Source organism: Symphalangus syndactylus, chromosome 6 (assembly GCF_028878055.3).
Source record: "Symphalangus syndactylus isolate Jambi chromosome 6, NHGRI_mSymSyn1-v2.1_pri, whole genome shotgun sequence".
In the NCBI taxonomy this organism is placed as follows: Eukaryota; Metazoa; Chordata; class Mammalia; order Primates; family Hylobatidae; genus Symphalangus; species Symphalangus syndactylus.
In genome coordinates, this window is record NC_072428.2 from 94,372,714 (window position 1) to 94,391,201 (window position 18,488).

Sequence of the window (18,488 nt, forward strand, 5' to 3'; positions counted from 1 at the left end):
ATGAATTTGGTCTTGATTTGCAGGGAGAGTTGAAATAATCTATCTGATTGCCACTGCTAACTTAGTGATTTATTATCTAAGAGGTGGTTCCTGGTTTCTGAAAATCCCTAAAAGAAAACTAAAGGAGAGCAGAGGAAAGCCTTGATGAGTGAAAAGAGCTTCATTATTAAAATCTTTATATTCTGGAGTGGAATCTGATACTGACCTTGGCAATAGCCCTAAAAATCGATTAAGTAACAGATTCTAGAAATCATCTCTTTCTCCATTATCCAAGGTCATAGTAATGACTCATCTGAAAACTCTAAGCAGCCATTGCTTGAAAAATTATACCGACGGGATTTCAGAAGGGGTTTTCAATTTTAAAGAAAATGTCTCTTTCACCACAGTCTGATATATATTCCTTAGGTCTCGACTAATGTTTTCCCCAAGTGCTAGGTTGTACCTCTTTTTATATTTTTTTTCAAAGTTATCTTGGAAGAGTATTCATAGAATAGAACTACTGCAGAAAGGCAGCTCAGGATACATCTAATGTCCTTTCTCCTTCACCATAATTTTAGAGATGAGAAAATGGATCCCTTAGATCCTTGGGTTTTCGTAATTAGACAAAGATGGTGCTAGGTCTGGATCCCAAGCCTCTTGTCGTCTAAGGCTTTCACACTGTCCCATACTGTCTCAGATTAGTTTGGGACCAAAATATTTAGCTCTTTACCTTACCCAGGATCTTTCTGCAGTGTTACAAGGCCCCCATTCTTCTTTTGTTGCTTTCTCTTCTATAGTCCTAACATTCATTGAGACACAGTTTGCAAAAAGTGAGGGTGTGGGTCTCACCACGGACCCTTTGTGGTAGTCACAGAAAAACATCTTAACAGTGAAGTTTGAGATTTGTGTGTTCAGTGTTTCTAATTCGATGCTGTCGATGACACTGGCTTCTACTAGTTATTTAGCACATATGAATCATGTTATAGTTTCAAAATACTTTTCTATCAATAGCAACTTCTTAACATGAATCAGGCCAGTTTTATTATTTCCTCCTCCCCAAAGCAGTTTTCCTGGTCATATCAGATTTAATGAGGTGCAATAAGTTGCCCAGATGCTTAGCTGTCACAACTCCTAAAGTGTATAGGGTGCAAGCCAAAAGTTTTAGATTAAGAGAAGAAATTGTCTTACCTTTGGGATTCCTGGTTACTAAGGACAAAGTTGGGGGGTGGGTGACAAAGGGGTTTGGGAAAGGGTAGAAGAACATCTTGCATTCGTTGATAGCAAGCCAGGAGTTCACAGGTATTTTAGCTCATCCCTAGTTGCTAGAGTCTTTAAAGATCCTGCTTCATCCTGAAAATCTGCTGTAATATAGGGAAGGGTGAAGGTAGGGCGAAGGGCAACTGGCAGACTCCAGTTCATCCCTGACTGACCCTAACTTCAAGAGGCAACAACTCAAATTCTCAGAGGGAATGGGAGCACTTTAGATCAGCAATACACCAACACTGGTCTGATCCTCGTTGCTGTTGACAAGAGTGGACACTCTGAGTGTGCCCCTTGGCATGGTGATTCTGAACATGAACCCAGAGGCGATTCCAAACCTGGAATAAGAATAAGGCTCTCCTTGGGCATGACTCAAATAGAAAAGCTCTTTGAATCACATTTGAATCTGAGTCACCCACCAGTCTTTTCTTTGTCCCATAAAGGCAATTCAAGCATTGAGGTATAAACCAGGCTTTTTGATTCTCAGCCTTCCCTTCTCAGCCACCTCCCATCTCAACCACCCCATGGAAACAGTAAGATTTCTTTCAGGCATTTATTTTAAAGAGAGACTACTTCATACAACCAGGTTTGGGGTATTTGAGGGCTTAAGAGAGTTACTAGAAATTACTGTCAGTTCTTGCTGTAAAGCTGTCTCTGCCCCTGGGACACATGGCCTGCCAAATGGCCCCATAAATCCGATTATTCTCCTTTCCTTTTTCTCTTTCCATGTTAAAATTCTTCTGATTTACCAGCAACTTCAGGAGAGTTAAAACAAATGAAACCTAACAGAAATTCTGACCCTCCACTGCCACCAATGCACTCAAGATGCATCATCATGAACTGTATTTTTAGAGACTTGCAAGTGTTATATTGGGCTAGCCCATATTTAGGTCATCTTTGTCACCTCCTCCAAATCCCTCTGATACTTATTTTGAAGACCTTCTGAGAGTCTACAACCACACTTGCTAGAAATTCTTACTCACTTAAACTTACATGTCTCATGCTGTTTAATTCTGTCCTCTTGATTTTCAAAGCTCTGTCTGATGGACCTTGAAGTGTAATATATTAATTACATGCCTATAGAAAAAGCTGAATGGAAGATTCTGAAACTCATGCTTTTAGATCCTTTCCCAGTTTCAGCAGCAGCCCCTTCATTATCTTATGTGTCTCACACCCCTATTCCACTTTCTCCCCCTCCCTCTTCATAGAATCTCAAATCTTCAGACTATCAAATGAAAAGCATAATTTTCATCTCTTAGGGTATGACCCTTCTACCATAGAATAGCCATTGATATAGCCAATTAGGTATAGACTTAGGGTCCAATTCTGTCAGAATTCTCTCTGACAGAAATGCTCAGAAAATTCTGTGATCATATGGTTCAAAATGATTTGTTACCAAAATCCACTCCTACAATTAAACATTCTGGTTTCATGGCTGGGGGTGGGAGGCAGTTACATGTTTGTTTATGTCAGAATCAGAAAGAAACAAAAAACCCAACTGAAATAGGGAAATGCAGTTTGAAAAGTAGAAACTGTTAAAAGAGCAATAGATTGTTAAAAGGGAAAACATAAGCTAAGGAAACAGCACGAAGGGCAGGTGTACAACAGCAATGCCATATGAAAATGTAAGGAATTCTATAGTGGTAATTCCGGGATAAATTAGCCTGAAAACAGCTCTCTGGTTAGCTTTGGGTTGTAGGGGGAGATGGAAGTTCCTGGACAATTAACCATCTGCTGTGTCTTTTTGTACCCTTACCACCCAGCTCAGTGCCTGGGCACAGGGTAGCTGTCAATATTTGTATAGTAAGTGTAACACTGGCCGAACTACCCTGTTTTCAAACAAACTATAAAATTCTGTGACACAGTCCCTTCCAAGCACACACAGGCCCAATCTATAGAAGGAATTATCGGGGAAACGACCTAAAGGAAACTATGGGGCATCCATCGGCTACAGTTCAGCTGGCTGCTTGAGGGAAAAACGTAAAGAGAACGCAAGCTCAGCTGTGCTTGATGTGAGACCACCCTTGAGGTTTGTCTTTTACATTATTGTCTGCCAGGCTCCTGCGCAACTTCTGTCTCCACCTGTCGACCTGAAGGCAAACAAGGAGTTAGCCAGGGGCAGTTCTGTGGTAACAAGAAAGACTCTTGGGGGCTGTATGCCTCCTCTGCCTTGGTGTCTCTTGCCTGCAACTGCCGCGCTGCCCCTCGTGCCTCTGCAAAGATGCAGCGGTCGAAGCACGTTGCTGTGCGGTGATAAAATGCTCCCTGAATCAGCCTCTCGAGCCCGGCCTCTCACACCCACCAGGATCCTGGGGTTGCCTCTAGGATCCCTGTGGGTGCTCCTGCCACCTTCTTAGACTACCCTCGCCCTCCTAATCCAGGCCCACTTCTCTGGCTCATGTCCACCCCTTGATGGGCGTTCCGGGGTCGCCACTGTCCTCTGCGCCCCTGGGCACTGGCAGCGCGGGCCGGGCAGCGGGGAGGGAGGCGGGAAGCGGAGGGGGGGCGCCCTGGGCTTGCGCGCCGCGGTGCTCCACGAGGGATTTGCCGCCTTAAGCTGCAGCAGCTGCAGCGGCGGCGGTGGGAAGAGGGGTGGAGGGTGGTGAGGAGGGCCGGAGCCCGGGCCAGGAGGGAGAGAGGGAGGGGAGCCGGGAGGCTGTGCTAGGCGAGCTGGAGGGGTGCTCCGCGCTTCCCCGCCCTCCTTCCGGGAGCAAGGATGCAGACTCTGAAACTGGTGCTGCTGGGCTGAGGCGAAGGCAGGGGAGTTGCAGCGCGCGAGGCTCCGTGAGTGTGTCTCCTGCGCGCAGAGAGGCGGGGGGAGGCGGAGGACCAGGAGGAGGAGGAGGAGGAGGAAGAGGAGGGGGAGAATGCCCGGAGCCGCCGCCGCTGCCGCCGCCGCCGCGATGCTCCCGGCTCAGGAGGCTGCCAAGCTGTACCACACCAACTATGTGCGGAACTCGCGAGCAATCGGCGTGCTGTGGGCCATCTTCACCATCTGCTTTGCCATCGTCAACGTGGTGTGCTTCATCCAGCCCTACTGGATAGGCGACGGCGTGGACACCCCGCAAGCCGGCTATTTCGGGCTCTTCCACTACTGCATCGGCAACGGCTTCTCCCGGGAGCTGACCTGCAGGGGCAGCTTCACGGACTTCTCCACGCTGCCCTCGGGCGCCTTTAAAGCCGCCTCCTTCTTTATCGGCCTCTCCATGATGCTCATCATTGCCTGCATCGTTTGCTTTACCCTCTTCTTCTTCTGCAACACGGCCACTGTGTACAAGATATGTGCCTGGATGCAGCTCACCTCCGGTGAGTGCGCGCTCACCTCCGCGGAAGCGGAGGACCCCGGGGCGCCCGAGCCAGGGAGGGGCCAGAGTGGGAGGGACGGGGGCTGTGCGCGCCTCTGCGAGCCCAGCCGCCTAATCCGCTCAGGCGTCGAGGTGTGGGGGGCGGGAGCCCAGCGAGGCCGGAACCCCCGGGGTTCCCCAGCCCCGGCGCTGGCGCCTCATCCCGGGGCTTTCGTGAGCCTCCCAAGTGTGGGGGACGCCACCCAGAGGGACGCGCCGGAGGCAGGGCGGTTGTGGGGCCGAGTCCGCTCAGAACTAAGGATGGTGGGCGGAGAAGTGGCCGCTTAGAGAGATGGGGCCAGGTGTCCGTGCTGAGGGACTAAGGAGGGACTGACAGGGCGAAGTGAAAAGCAGATTTGGAGAGGTCGTAGTGGAAAGAGCAGCCAGCGTGCCCTGCCCCTCGCTGCTGGGACTATTTCTGTCATTGATCCTGGGAAAGGGGGCGGGGGGCGGTGGCTGGAGTGATACTGTTTCTTTCCGTCCCGGGCAGTTATATATGTTTTCTCCTCCATCTGGAGGTGAAGAGATCTTAATTCTGCTTTGGGTTTCCCCTTGTAAGAAGAATGTAGCTTAGAACATTCTTTCGCAATTGCTCAATGTCAAGTCTTCAGTTTGCCTCCTTGTCCGTGCAAAGGTCCTTCCATTTCGTCTTTAAACAGAGAGAAGTCTTTAGTAAATCAAGATTCCTCGAGATCTCAGTTTTGGGAAGTGGCTTTGGGGAAGTGGGTAGAGAGGAAAATGTTTCATTAGCATCTCCGATCACTCTTTGCCTGTGGGTGATAAATTGTTGCTAGCTGGAGGATATGAAAGTACTTTTTTTCTGTGCATCAAAGTTACTTTTAACCCAGAAAGGATGGGGTACATTTCCTGGTGGCTTTGAAGAGTCCTGAAACAAAACTGACTCCTTACTGTACTTTCCCTGATGCTGATTGTCTCTCTGCCAGCCAGCTTGGATGCCCTCCCTTCTAAAGCCAAGGGTCCAGTGGTCCTGACACATTTCTGTTCCAACATTGTTGAGGTCCTTTTGATTTTATGGATGGTCTGGTTGTAGAAGGACACTGAATATCTTAGGCAGCTAAACTTTTCATTTGCGTTTTATTTTACTGTTCTCATTTTTAAGATGTTTCAAGATTTTGTCGTTTATTCTATTCCTGGGAAGGTTTTCTGGGGAGAGGGATTCAATCCCCGAGTTTACCAGAGTGTTGTAGGATGAGTAGGTACTTAAAGGTGCTGGACAATAGCGTTAAGGTTCATAGTCCTATATTGCTAGTTTGATAACGAAAGAGAAGCTTATGGGAGACTACACTTGTGTGAAAGTATTTATGTTGTGTTTTGGCTCGCCTGATTTTGATTTGCCATATATTGTAAAAGTGCGTATGTAAAAAGCAAGAAATGAGAACCAGTAGAGACTCCCTCTTTTACACATACCATTATCTCCTGAAAGGTGAGTTTTGTGTCTCCTTCTGCACCCCCATCCCCAACTTTTTCTAGCAACTCCTCATTCTATGTTTTTGTATATAATGTTAACTTTTATGGCCATTTCAAGCAGAATAACTGTAAGATTTGGAATAAATTCATGTATTATGGCTGTTCTTGACACTTAGCTCTGGTTTGACTTTGAAGAGGACACACAAGATGCAGATGCTGTAGAAAAAGAATTGACCCTGCACAGCTAATTTTAATTTTTCTAAGTTAAATGACCTATTTAGACAGGTGATTCAAATTACATCGTTTTTCAAAGGTCTGAAAATACTTTGCAGGTGCTTTCTCAACAACATATTCCTCAATGTTTGATTTTTATGAGGTTTCATACTCTAACCTCCCGCTTTTTTAAAGAACAGAAAGAAAATGATCTTTGAGAAAGAAATACCAGCTTTGAAGTTAATACAAACTGCAACCATTACAAGGTTTTGTTTTGTTTTGTTTCCTTTTCTCTTTCTGGAATAGAGCACACAAAAATTGTCTGTCCTGGAGCAGTGAAATATAATGTTGTTCTCAGGCATTTGACATCAATGTTTATCCTGTTTTCCATGTCATGTAAAATGTGGTGATAGTTTTTGTACTAAAGATGTAAGGACATTTGCTTCATTTTGGAGAAGTCCAGATCCTTAAGTGACATACTTTTTAAAACCTTTATTTGCAATTATTTGGTATTTTATTTCTAGGCAAACTATAGGACATGATTTTGTTCATTAGTGAAGTATATTAATAAAAGAAAAATGGATTCTGATGACAGGTCAAATAAAAATCTGTCACTCATTCACAGATTTTTAAGGAATAACATATAGAAGATATTTCTAAAGAATGTTACATTTAACATGGTTTTCAGGGTTTTTCTAAAAAAATTAAGTCTCATTATGATGCTAACAAAAAATTTAATATAACCTATTGTAAGTTACTTTGAAAGTTTAGTCTAGGCCAGGTGCAGTGGCTCATGCCTGTAATCGCAGCACTTTGGGAGGCTGAGGTGGGTGGATCATTTGAGGTCAGTAGTTCAAAACCAGCCTGGCCAACATGATGAAACTCCATCTCTACTAAAAATACAAAAATTAGCCAGGCATGGTGGTGGGTGCCTGTAATGCCAGCTACTTGGGAGGCTGAGGCAGGAGAATTTCTTGAGCTTGGGAGGCGGAAGCTGCAGTGAGCCGAGATCGCACCACTGCACTCTAGCCTGGGAAACAGAGTGAGACCCCATCTCAAAAAAAAAGAAAAAGAAGAAGAAAGTTTAGCCTTCAGACTATTCCTCTTTAATGTTAAGTAGCCTTCTCTTACCTATTGTTTACCTGTACCTAGGCTAATCTCAAGTGTAATTTGCTAAATATGAAAGATGAGACCTTAATGTACTATTTGCTTATTAGAGACTGTTTATCCCTCATTGGAAATCAAACTATTCACTTGTATATTTAGTTATCTAAGCATTTTTAATATATTAACATCCTATATGTAGTCAGGTAGAATATAAAATCCTTTTTTTTTTTTTTTTTGAGATGGAGTCTCGCTCTGTCACCCAGGCTGTAGTGCAGTGGTGCGATCTCAGCTCACTGAAACCTCTGCCTCCTGAGTTCAAGCGATTCGCCTGTTTCAGCCTCTTGAGTAGCTAGGGCTACAGGCATGTGCCACCACACCAGGCTAATTTCTTGTATTTTTAATAGAGACAAGGTTTCACCATGTTGGCCAGGCTGGTCTGGAACTCCTGACCTCAAGCAATCTGCCTGCCATGGCCTCCCAAAGTGCTGGGATTACAGGCGTGAGCCACTGCACCCAGCCAAAATCCTATTTCAAGTGATACATTAAGATGATGAAACAGGTGACTTCTTATGATATTACAATATAAAAAATTATTTTTATGATTCTGAACGATGAACCAGAAAAATTAATTTATTTATTGGACCTGAAAATGATGTTGCTCATTCATCTAGGTGTGTGAAGCACATTTAATTATCATGCAGTTATGAACACCTTACCCTCTCCCTCCTCACTCTAAGTCTTTATCAAACACAGTAGCCTGAAACTAGGAAGCTCAGAATTAGGAGCTAATATGTCATACTATGTTTGGATGTAATCTTGTATGTACAGACCATGTCTTATATAAAAACTGGGGACATAAAAATAATACATACAATAAAGATAATAAGAGATATAAAACTTTCCTAAATCTGTAGAAAGGCAGTTTCTTCAGAAGGAAAAAAAAAAGAGCCTTTTCTTCTTTCTGTGTGATTTCTCTGACACTAAAAGGAAAGGAGTAGATTTGTAATTGGTCAAGCAGGGTAATAAAGTCCAGATTTTTAAAAAGTCAGGATGGGAATTTTCTTCCCTGGGAACCTTATCTTCTGTTTCTATGTTCTTGTTCTCTTTAAGTCAATATTTCAGTTGGTTTCTGAGTCTACTAATAACTGCATTTTGTTTGTTCTAGTGACTATAAGCCATACCTTGAATTGTTTCCAGAAGCCCATGTGTTCACCATATTAGGCCAAAGAAATCTTATGTTTTCTTTTTCTTTTTTATAAGCTGAAGTATTCAGTGGAATTTAAGGTTTTGTAGACATCGGTCATGCATTTCTTGGTCAAAGGCAGCAGATATGGAAAGATACTCGCTTTCATCTGTGGAGATGGGACACCTGATCCAGATTGGATTTTCTTATTAAGGAGAGATGAGGACAGAATGGGTTGTACTCCCCAGATTCCTCATCGGTATCATTCTCAGTGTACCAGCAAGAAGGGCCACCAAGATGGCAAGGCTTTATGGCAAGGGGTAAGGGGTGAATTGTTTAGTCTGTTACCCCTAGCCTCCTAGATTTAGTTGTGCCAAATTCTTTTTATCCCACTTGCTTTCTTAAATTTTATAACTTTGTCGTTTAGGTGAGATGAGAATCACCAAAGGTAATCACTATATTTCTTAGCCTGCAAGAAGAGCTTTGAAATGTTATACCATCCTATCTTGTGGCACCCTCCTGTTTTCATATAGATCTCATTAGCATTTGAAATTACAGCACATTTCCACGTTTATTTAATTTCTGTCTTCTCCAGTACATTGAAAGTTCCATAAGGCCTTGCCTGTTTTTCTTTATACAGCATAGAGGTCAAAAGCATGGCAACTGGAGTTAAAAGATGTGGGTTTGAAGCCTGGCTGTGACACTTACGGACTGTGTGACCTGGGGAATTAATCTTCCTATGCTTTAGTTGCCCATCTGCAAATATGCATATAATTGTACCTGTCAGGAGACTGTTGCAAAGACTAAATGAGCTAATGTATTACTTAGTGTCTGGTTTACAGTAAGTAGGCCCTCTGTGAGTGTTGGGTATGGTTGCTGTCGTTGTCTTGCTATTATTACTATATCCTGGCATATAGTAGTATGTGTATATCTGGCACATAGTAGGTATTCAACAATTTTTTGTTGAGTTAATAAATTGAAAAATAATGAATAATCCGGTAAAGAATGAAAGGAAAAAGGACTTTAAATTTCCCATATGTTGGGCCGGGTGCAGTGGCTCACACCTGTAATCCCGGCACTTTGGGAGGCCAAGGCAGGAAGCTCACCTGAGGTCAGGAGTTCGAGACTAGGCTGGCCAACATGGTGAAACCTTGTTTCTACTAAAAATACAAAAACTAGCCAGGTATGGTGGCGTACACCTGTAATCCCACCTACTCAGAAGGCTGAGGCAGGCAAATCACTTGAACCTGGGAGGCAGAGGTTACATTGAGCCGAGATCACGCCACTGCACTCCAGACTAGGCAGCAGAGTGAGACTCCATCTCAAAAAAATAAAATAAAATAAATTTCCCATATGTTGTGGCGAGAAGTGAATGCTGTGTACTTTGAAAGCCGTGATACTCATTTCTCAGTGGTGTGTGGCATCACTAGTAGTGACCACACTGAAAGAACTAGTCGTTGTTCTTTGACAATGGTTGTGACTTGACACCCTAATTTGTGACGAGCTTTTTTCCCAAACAGAGGCTTTCTGATATGTAGGTAATGATCTTTATTACAGCACTGGGAGATAATCATATCTCAGGCTTCAGCAAATTTTCCCTTACCATTTATTTTCTCATTTAAAAACCCCATATCATCCAAAATGGAGGCTTTATGTAAAAATCAAGAGATTGGGTTTTCCTTCAGGAAGAACAGGGACTTGTTCTAGGTTGGATTTCCTTATGTACCTTCAGGAGCAATAAAGACAGGAAAAGACTTTTCCTGACTTTCCAGGCTTTCCCACTTCTTACTGGGCATCAGGGCAGATGTGCTCCTCTTGGACTCCCATGGAGCCGGCCAAGCCCTCTCTGACAGAGTGATTCTGAATGTGCTGAGCTCTGATGGGGTGCTCTGAAGAGGGGACAAAACTGGGATGTACTCAGGTGTAGACTCAGTGTTCAGGACAATCATCTGTCCTTACCCTTGGGCTAGTGCTGAGCAGTATGAAAAAGTGAGCTCTTGCCCCAAAATACTGCTTATGCCTCCTGAGTTCAGTGCCATGGAGTGACCCTAAATAGGGGCTTTTCCTCTACCAGAGCATTTCAAATCTTCTCCCATGTGTAGAGGAAAGGATACGTACTGCCGGTGAGGGCAGTTTTTGTTTTCTAACAACATATTTCACTTAAAATAATTTTTTATTTACTAAGACAAACTGACAAGAAAGTGATCTGGAATAATTTAGAAACATTTCCCTTATATGTAATGTGACAAGAAATGTGACAATTGAAGAGATGTTAGAAAATATATTAATGTGATGTCAAAACAAACAGTTTTTATAAAAGTGAGATTTTAAGCAAACATCTGTGAAAAATAACCGGTCCCATATAACCCATACAATAGATTGTTAGAAATTTTTTTCTTGGTGCAAGGCTGCACAATCAACAAGTTTTCCACTGTAAAAATATAATAAGGTACTTCTATACTTCTGTAAGTAAATAATATAATAAAAGTCTAACCAGAATGTGGTATCAGGGGCTTAATATGAAAACACCTATTTGGTAATTTTTGTTTGGCATGTTGCTACCACTCAGGAAGGAGAATCCAGATGGCCAGGCTAGTATATTGCACTGTATGTACATACCTCAGAAACCTTTCAAAGGGAGTAAAATGAAAAGAAAGAAAGAAAGAAAGAAAGAAACAGAAGAGCATATAGTTAGAGTTCCAGTATGTGGCTCAGTGCACTTCGGTGTGTGGTATCAGGAGATAAACTACAGGGAGAGGAGTAGAGAGAATTTTGGATCACATTGGCATGAAGCAAATAACGCTCTAGGAGAATTCTACTTTGAGGGCTTAATCTCATGATAACTGGACTAGTTTTAAAGTGTAATTTCCGTAATGTATTTGAACTTTGGGGGTCAGCACCAGCTTTAATTAATGTGAATTTTCTTTATCATAATGAGTCAACTGGAATTTTTATTTGATATGAGGAAAGACCAAGGAGCTGACCTTTATTCTTAATAATAAAAAGAAGATAGTAATAATGATGGAAAGTAAGAGGCTACTTCATATAGCAAATAGTAGATGAGTTATTTGATGACTTAAACATAATGCTCTTATAAAAAGTCACTGAGGCATTTGAAAAATAGAAATAATCTCCCTCAGCATCCTAAATGTTTACATCATATCATAATTAAAGACATAAGCACTCAAATTATGGCTACAGTTCTATGATACTCCCACTGCACAAGGTCCTGCTACTATTCATAGTTTAAATTGTCCTAACTATAATCTTGAGTGAGTGCATTTCTCACCTTTTTTGCTAAAAAAAAAAAAAAAAATAGAAAAAAATAAGGGGCTTGCAAGGGGAAGATAAATAATTTTTCGACCAATATAGATATGAACCATATCTGACTACTACTGGGTAGAATGAAAGAAGAAAGCAAACCTTTTGGAAATAGAGTTGCTGGCACAGAATTGCCATACTTGAGTTCTGATATCTTCCCCACCCTAGTGAAACCAAGGGCTGCAGCAGGGTAGGGCTACTATGTGTGCTCAACAGGAAGAAAGATCCTAAATAATTTTCTGAGTGAAGTTGATCTTCTAATTGCAGGAAATTTTAAGATTATGACTTATCAATGAAAGGGCTAGTGGAAGAGCAGTGAAAAATAATGGGATAAATGAAAAATAGTTGTATCTGAAAAGAGGCCCTAACTCAGAAGCAGACATGCACAAACTAAATAATCAAGGGAGTTCTCCACATTCTTCGCCCGTTAGAGAACAATGGCAGATAGGATTTTGAAGGAATTCAACTTTAGCTTTAGTACAGAATGCATCACAGGCCTTTTTTTTAAGTGTTTGTAGACTCCTTCTGGAAATAGTCTGGAGGGAATGTTTTCTGCATGGCCCTTAGTTGGTTTCAGTGAAGATCAAGAGTGAGGTGCTGCAAAATCAAAATGGGAAATGTGTATTATAATTGACAGAAGGCTCAGTATTAAAACAAACAAACAACAGCAACAAAAAAACAGGCAAACAAATCCAGCTGTGAAGAATGGGAGGGATATAGAAGAGTGACACCAAAAATAAATGAAGTATGAATAGTAAAGAGACGATGAAATTCAAGGTTGGAAAGCCTGTGGAATTTCATAACATCAAATGCCTTTTGAATTTGATATCATCAATGGCTTAAAAATGTATTGGCACAGGACAAGCAGAGAGCTAGAATATGTCATATGGTGCAGAGCTGTGTGCAAATCCCAGTTTTTAAGAAAGAAAAATTATGGCTTCACCCCCAGTCAGGGAATTATAATAGACTCTAAAATCAAGCTATTTAAAGGGAGAGATACTAGATGTATGGCAGGTGGAAATAAGGAGAAAGATTAAAATAAGGCAACCTAAGAAATAAAAGGTCATTGTAAAATTTGATGAAAAGCATTTCTATAGTTTCTCTTTGAAAACCTAGTTATAAATTGTGAGTTTAAATTGATTTCTGTAATATAATGCCTTTAATGGGGAAAGGGTACTTACAGTGAACATTTGGGTAAATACATTTACAAAACATTTTAAGAACCTGTATAATTACAAACTAGACTAATTTAATTCATCTAAAATTCAGATGATTAATAGCCAGCGATATTGTGGATCTGTGTGATGCCAAATCTGAGTTAACTGAATAGCTACATTTTAACCAGTTGACTGGACAAAACATAGTACTGACCAGTTGGTATGTTATAAAAACCTTCATAGAGAAAGGAATGCTCTACTGTAGTGTTTTAAAAACCATGGTTGTAGATTCTGGATATTGTAGATTCTGGATATTAGCCCTTTGTCAGATGAGTAGGTTGCAAAAATTTTCTCCCATTGTGTAGGTTGCCTGTTCACTCTGATGATAGTTTCTTTTGCTGTGCAGAAGCTCTTTAGTTTAATGAGATCCCATTTGTCGATTTTGGCTTTTGTTGCCATTGCTTTTGGTGTTTTAGACATGAAGTCCTTGCCCACGCCTATGTCCTGAATGGTATTGCCTAGGTTTTCTTGTAGGATTTTAATGGTTTTAGGTCTAACATATAAGTCTTTAATCCATCTTGAATTAATTTTTGTATAAGGTGTAAGGAAGGGATCCAGTTGCAGCTTTCTACATATGGCTAGCCAGTTTTCCCAGCACCATTTATTAAATAGGGAATCCTTTCCCCATTTCTTGTTTTTGTCAGGTTTGTCAAAGATCAGATAGTTGTAGCTATGCGGCATCATTTCTGAGGGCTCTGTTCTGTTCCATTGATCTATGTCTCTGTTGTGGTACCAGTACCATGCTGTTTTGGTTACTGTAGCCTTGTAGTATAGTTTAAAGTCAGGTAGCGTGATGCCTCCAGCTTTGTTCTTTTGGCTTAGGATTGACTTGGCGATGCGGGCTCTTTTTTGGTTCCATATGAACTTTAAAGTAGTTTTTTCCAATTCTGTGAAGAAAGTCATTGGTAGCTTGATGGGGATGGCATTGAATCTATAAATTACCTTGGGCAGTATGGCCATTTTCACGATATTGATTCTTCCAACCCATGAGCATGGAATGTTCTTCCATTTGTTTGTATCCTCTTTTATTTCATTGAGCAGTGGTTTGTAGTTCTCCTTGAAGAGGTCCTTCACATCCCTGGTAAGTTGGATTCCTAGGTATTTTATTCTCTTTGAAGCAATTGTGAATGGGAGTTCACTCATGATTTGGCTCTCTGTTTGTCTGTGATTGGTGTACAAGAATGCTTGTGATTTTTGTACATTAATTTTGTATCCTGAGACTTTGCTGAAGTTGCTAATCAGCTTAAGGAGATTTTGGGCTGAGACAATGGGGTTTTCTAGATATACAATCATGTCATCTGCAAACAGGGACAATTTGACTTCCTCTTTTCCTAATTGAATACCCTATGAACTCAAACAAATTTACAAGAAAAAAACAAACAACCCCATCAAAAAGTGGGCAGAGGACATGAACAGACACTTCTCAAAAGAAGACATTTATGCAGCCAAAAAACACATGAAGAAATGCTCCTCATCACTGGCCATCAGAGAAATGCAAATCAAAACCACAGTGAGATACCATCTCACACCAGTTAGAATGGCCATCATTAAAAAATCAGGAAACAACAGGTGCTGGAGAGGATGTGGAGAAATAGGAACACTTTTACACTGTTGGTGGGACTGTAAACTAGTTCAACCATTGTGGAAGTCAGTGTGGCGATTCCTCAGGGATCTCGAACTAGAAATACCATTTGACCCAGCCATCCCATTACTGGGTATATACCCAAAGGACTATAAATCATGCTGCTATAAAGACACATGCACACGTATGTTTATTGCGGCACTATTCACAATAGCAAAGAGTTGGAACCAACCCAAATGTCCAACAACGATAGACTGGATTAAGAAAATGTGGCACATATACACCATGGAATACTATGCAGCCATAAAAAATGATGAGTTCGTGTCCTTTGTAGGGACATGGATGAAACTGGAAAACATCATTCTCAGTAAACTATCGCAAGGACAAAAAACCAAACACCGCATGTTCTCACTCATAGGTGGGAATTGAACAATGAGAACTCATGGACACAGGAAGGGGAACATCACACTCCGGGGACTGTTGTGGGGTGGGGGGAGGGGGGAGGGACAGCATTAGGAGATACACCTAATGCTAAATGACGAATTAATGGGTGCAGGAAATCAACATGGCACATGGATACATATGTAACAAACCTGCACATTGTGCACATGTACCCTAAAACCCTAAAGTATAATAAAAAAAAAAAAAAAATAAAAAAATAAAAAAAAAAAGAAGAGCTGAATGTTAGCTCTGACTCATTTACTAAATCACAAAAAAAAAAAAAAAAAAAAAAACCATGGTTGATGACCTTTTAATGGTCATGAATCAGTTCGTAGATAATCAACATTAGAACTTGGATTAAAAGAGAGTAGAAAATACGAATGCAAGGCATATAAAAATGGTCTTATGATACCTTTATTTTCCTTTTTCTTTTCTTTTCTTTTTTTTTTTTTTTTTGAGACGGAGTCTCGCTCTGTCGCCCAGGCTGGAGTGCAGTGGTGCGATCTCAGCCCACTGCAAGCTCCTCCTTCTGCGTTCAAGCCATTCTCCTGCCTCAGCCTCCTGAGTAGCTGGAACTACAGGTGCCCGCCACCACTCCTGACCAATTTTTTTGTATTTTTAGTAAAGACGGGGTGTCACCATATTAGCCAGGTGGTCTCGATCTCCTGACCTCGTGATCTGCCCACCTCAGCCTCCCAAAGTGCTGGGATTACAGGCATGAGCCACTGTGCCCAGCCAAAACCTTTATTTTCTAAAAACATTTACATGCTTGCACACATATGTGTGTGTGGACTAGGTTGCAACATAAAATGTATTACTGTAGGCTGTAGTCACAATGTTTGAACAATACTATTCCAGAGCAAAGATGATTTAGTGTGAATTTAGGAAAATAATCATCTCTGCTGTGGAAGATTTATACAAGTTATTCATAGCTAATTTTGTATTAGAAGGTAGATTAGATAAAATATACTTAACCTAAGCAACTTGAGACTTTTTTCCTTTGGTTTTATTTCCTCACCTCCATTTATGACTTTTATTGCTAATGTATTATCCCCAATTAAATTGTAGGTTGATTGAAAATTAGACTTATTTTCCAGATGTGATTTGATTGACCCTTTGTGCTGTAAAAAATGACATGGCCCACCTCTGAGAAACAATATAGCTTAAAAACCATTTAACAAAAGTATTTAAATGTGTCAAGTGGATATAGACTCATAGGCTTCTGAATGTTGGACAGATATTAAAAATCACTTAACATGATCTTCTCCTTTTCTTGATTAAGAAATAATAATGGCCGGGCATGGTGGCTCACGCCTGTAATCTCAGCACTTTGGGAGGCTGAGGCAGGTGGATCGCCTGAGGTCAGGCATTCAAGACCAGCCTGACGAACATGGTGAAACCCCGTCTCTACTAAAAATACAAAAATTAGTCAGGCGTGATGGTGAGTGCCTGTAATCCCAGCTACTCGGGAGGCCAAGATAGGAGAATCGCTTGAACCCAGGAGGCGGACGTTGCAGTGAGCTGAGATGTTGCCATTGCGCTTCACCTTGGGCAACAAGAGTGAAACTCTGTCTCAAAACAAAGAAAAGAAATAATAATGATAAATACTAACTCTTGAGCAACTACCACTTGCAAAAACCTTTAGTTTAACCCTCATAACAATACTACAAGGTTCGTATTATACCCAATTTGCAGATGAAGAAATGGAGGCTTAAAAAATTACTCAAAAGAACTTGTTCAAGGTCATAGAGACAATAGGTGGTTTGAGCCAAAATCAGACTCTTTCCCTGGCCTACAGCATGTTTCCACTAAGTCTGAGAGAGATTCAGAGTCTTGCCAAAAGAATATCTTGGAAAAATTGAGATCAACACGCATCTGATTCCCACTGCAGTTCCATTTCTACCACTTTCTTTTGCCTCCCAATCTAACGTCCATTTGTTTAGTGTAAGTCTTCAATATGCATTTTCACCATTCTGTATCATCATGCAAGGAAGGAGCTGCTCTTTGCAGGGGAAATAGTTATCTATGTATTTACCAGAATTTCCTCTTCAAGCATACTTAGGTAGCCCTCATACCATCCTTTTCATTTCTCTAACCTAAAGTCTGCAGTGGTTCTTTTCCCCTAATGTCCCCTTGGTTACACCTCTGAGATTATTGCCATTAATCTTAGACTGTGAATTCCTACAGGACTAGAGCAACATCCACATTACTGGCTTTGTGTCATCCATTCTTGCCCTAAATTAAATGCAGAAATTTTCTTAATAGATTTGCTTATTGATGATGGTGGTGAAGATGGACAGAGTTGCTAAGGTTCGGACACAGTTCCAGAGAAAGTAATAATAGACTTGAGCAGTTTCTGGGGGGATCAGGGTGAGGAAGGGAAGCTAGTGTGTGGTCAATATTTGCATCTTGACCTGTCATCTTATTGGCTGGATGCCTTTGGGTAAGTCACGTAACTATTTTTTACTTTTCATTTTCTTGACTTAATTTTTCTAAGGCTTGTACAATTCTATTCCAGATTTTTTTAAAAAAAGAGATTGCAAGTTATAGACATTTAAAAAATAACATCTGCTAACCAATGTTGCTTTGTATTTACCAAGAAAGTAAATGTTAGGCAAACCATCAAGGATAGAGTGAAATTTAAAGCAGAAAGAAAATAAAGAAAAACTAGAAAGACAAGTAGGCATCTAAAGTTAAATTTTCTCAATCTAATGAAACTTTAAATAAAATATATTTTCTTCATTCTTAGGATTATTGAATTAATGCACATAAAACACTTAAAATTGTACCTAGAACATAGTAAGCACTCAAAAAAAGTTAGCTATGATTACTGTTAGCACTACTACTACTACTAAAGAGATCAGGGCCAGAAGCATGGTCAGTGTTTACAAAATTTAGCAAACAGAAAAATTGAACTTACAATATACTACCTAATGAAGGCATTTGAGTGGCGCAATTTGTGTATGCTGGATCTACTTTGTTTTGAGATTAAGGAAATGTTTGCAAGTATTTTTAGTAAACTGCACGGTGTTATAAAAATGCTATTGTGATCCTTATAATGAATTGTATGCATTACTAACAAAACACCAGTTTCAGTTAAGAGTTTAATTTTGTGTTAACAGAACTAGCTCTTCCATTTTATTTGTCTGGAGTAATGACTGAAAATAATAGGAATGTATTTTGGAAATAATTTTGAACTGTTTGATAACTGCAACTAAACAAACTTAAAAAAAAGAAAGCCATGTTTTGAAGAATGCATGGCAAGACAGTTTTTTGACTGTGTTAAGACCTGAATATTTAGTCATTCTTACTAAGTTCTTCCAAATGATAGAAAAATATTATCAGCTATTACCCAAATTATTTCCTCTTCACAGTTATGGAAAGCAAAATTGAATATTCTCCATCTCTAATAA

At 40.7% G+C, this 18,488-nt stretch overlaps 1 protein-coding gene across 3 annotated transcripts in view; it reads left to right on the plus strand.

Moving 5' to 3' along the window:
- Positions 1-3,773: 3,773 nt before the first annotated feature.
- LHFPL3 (LHFPL tetraspan subfamily member 3) overlaps positions 3,774-18,488 on the plus strand; it is a 598,000-nt gene continuing 583,285 nt past the window's right edge. For all 3 annotated transcript variants that reach the window (XM_055283531.2, XM_055283532.2, XM_063641597.1), the window contains exon 1: positions 3,774-4,545. In XM_055283531.2, the coding sequence (XP_055139506.1) occupies positions 4,107-4,545 (439 nt within the window). In that variant the 5' untranslated portion in view covers positions 3,774-4,106. The remainder of the gene's footprint in view (positions 4,546-18,488) is intronic.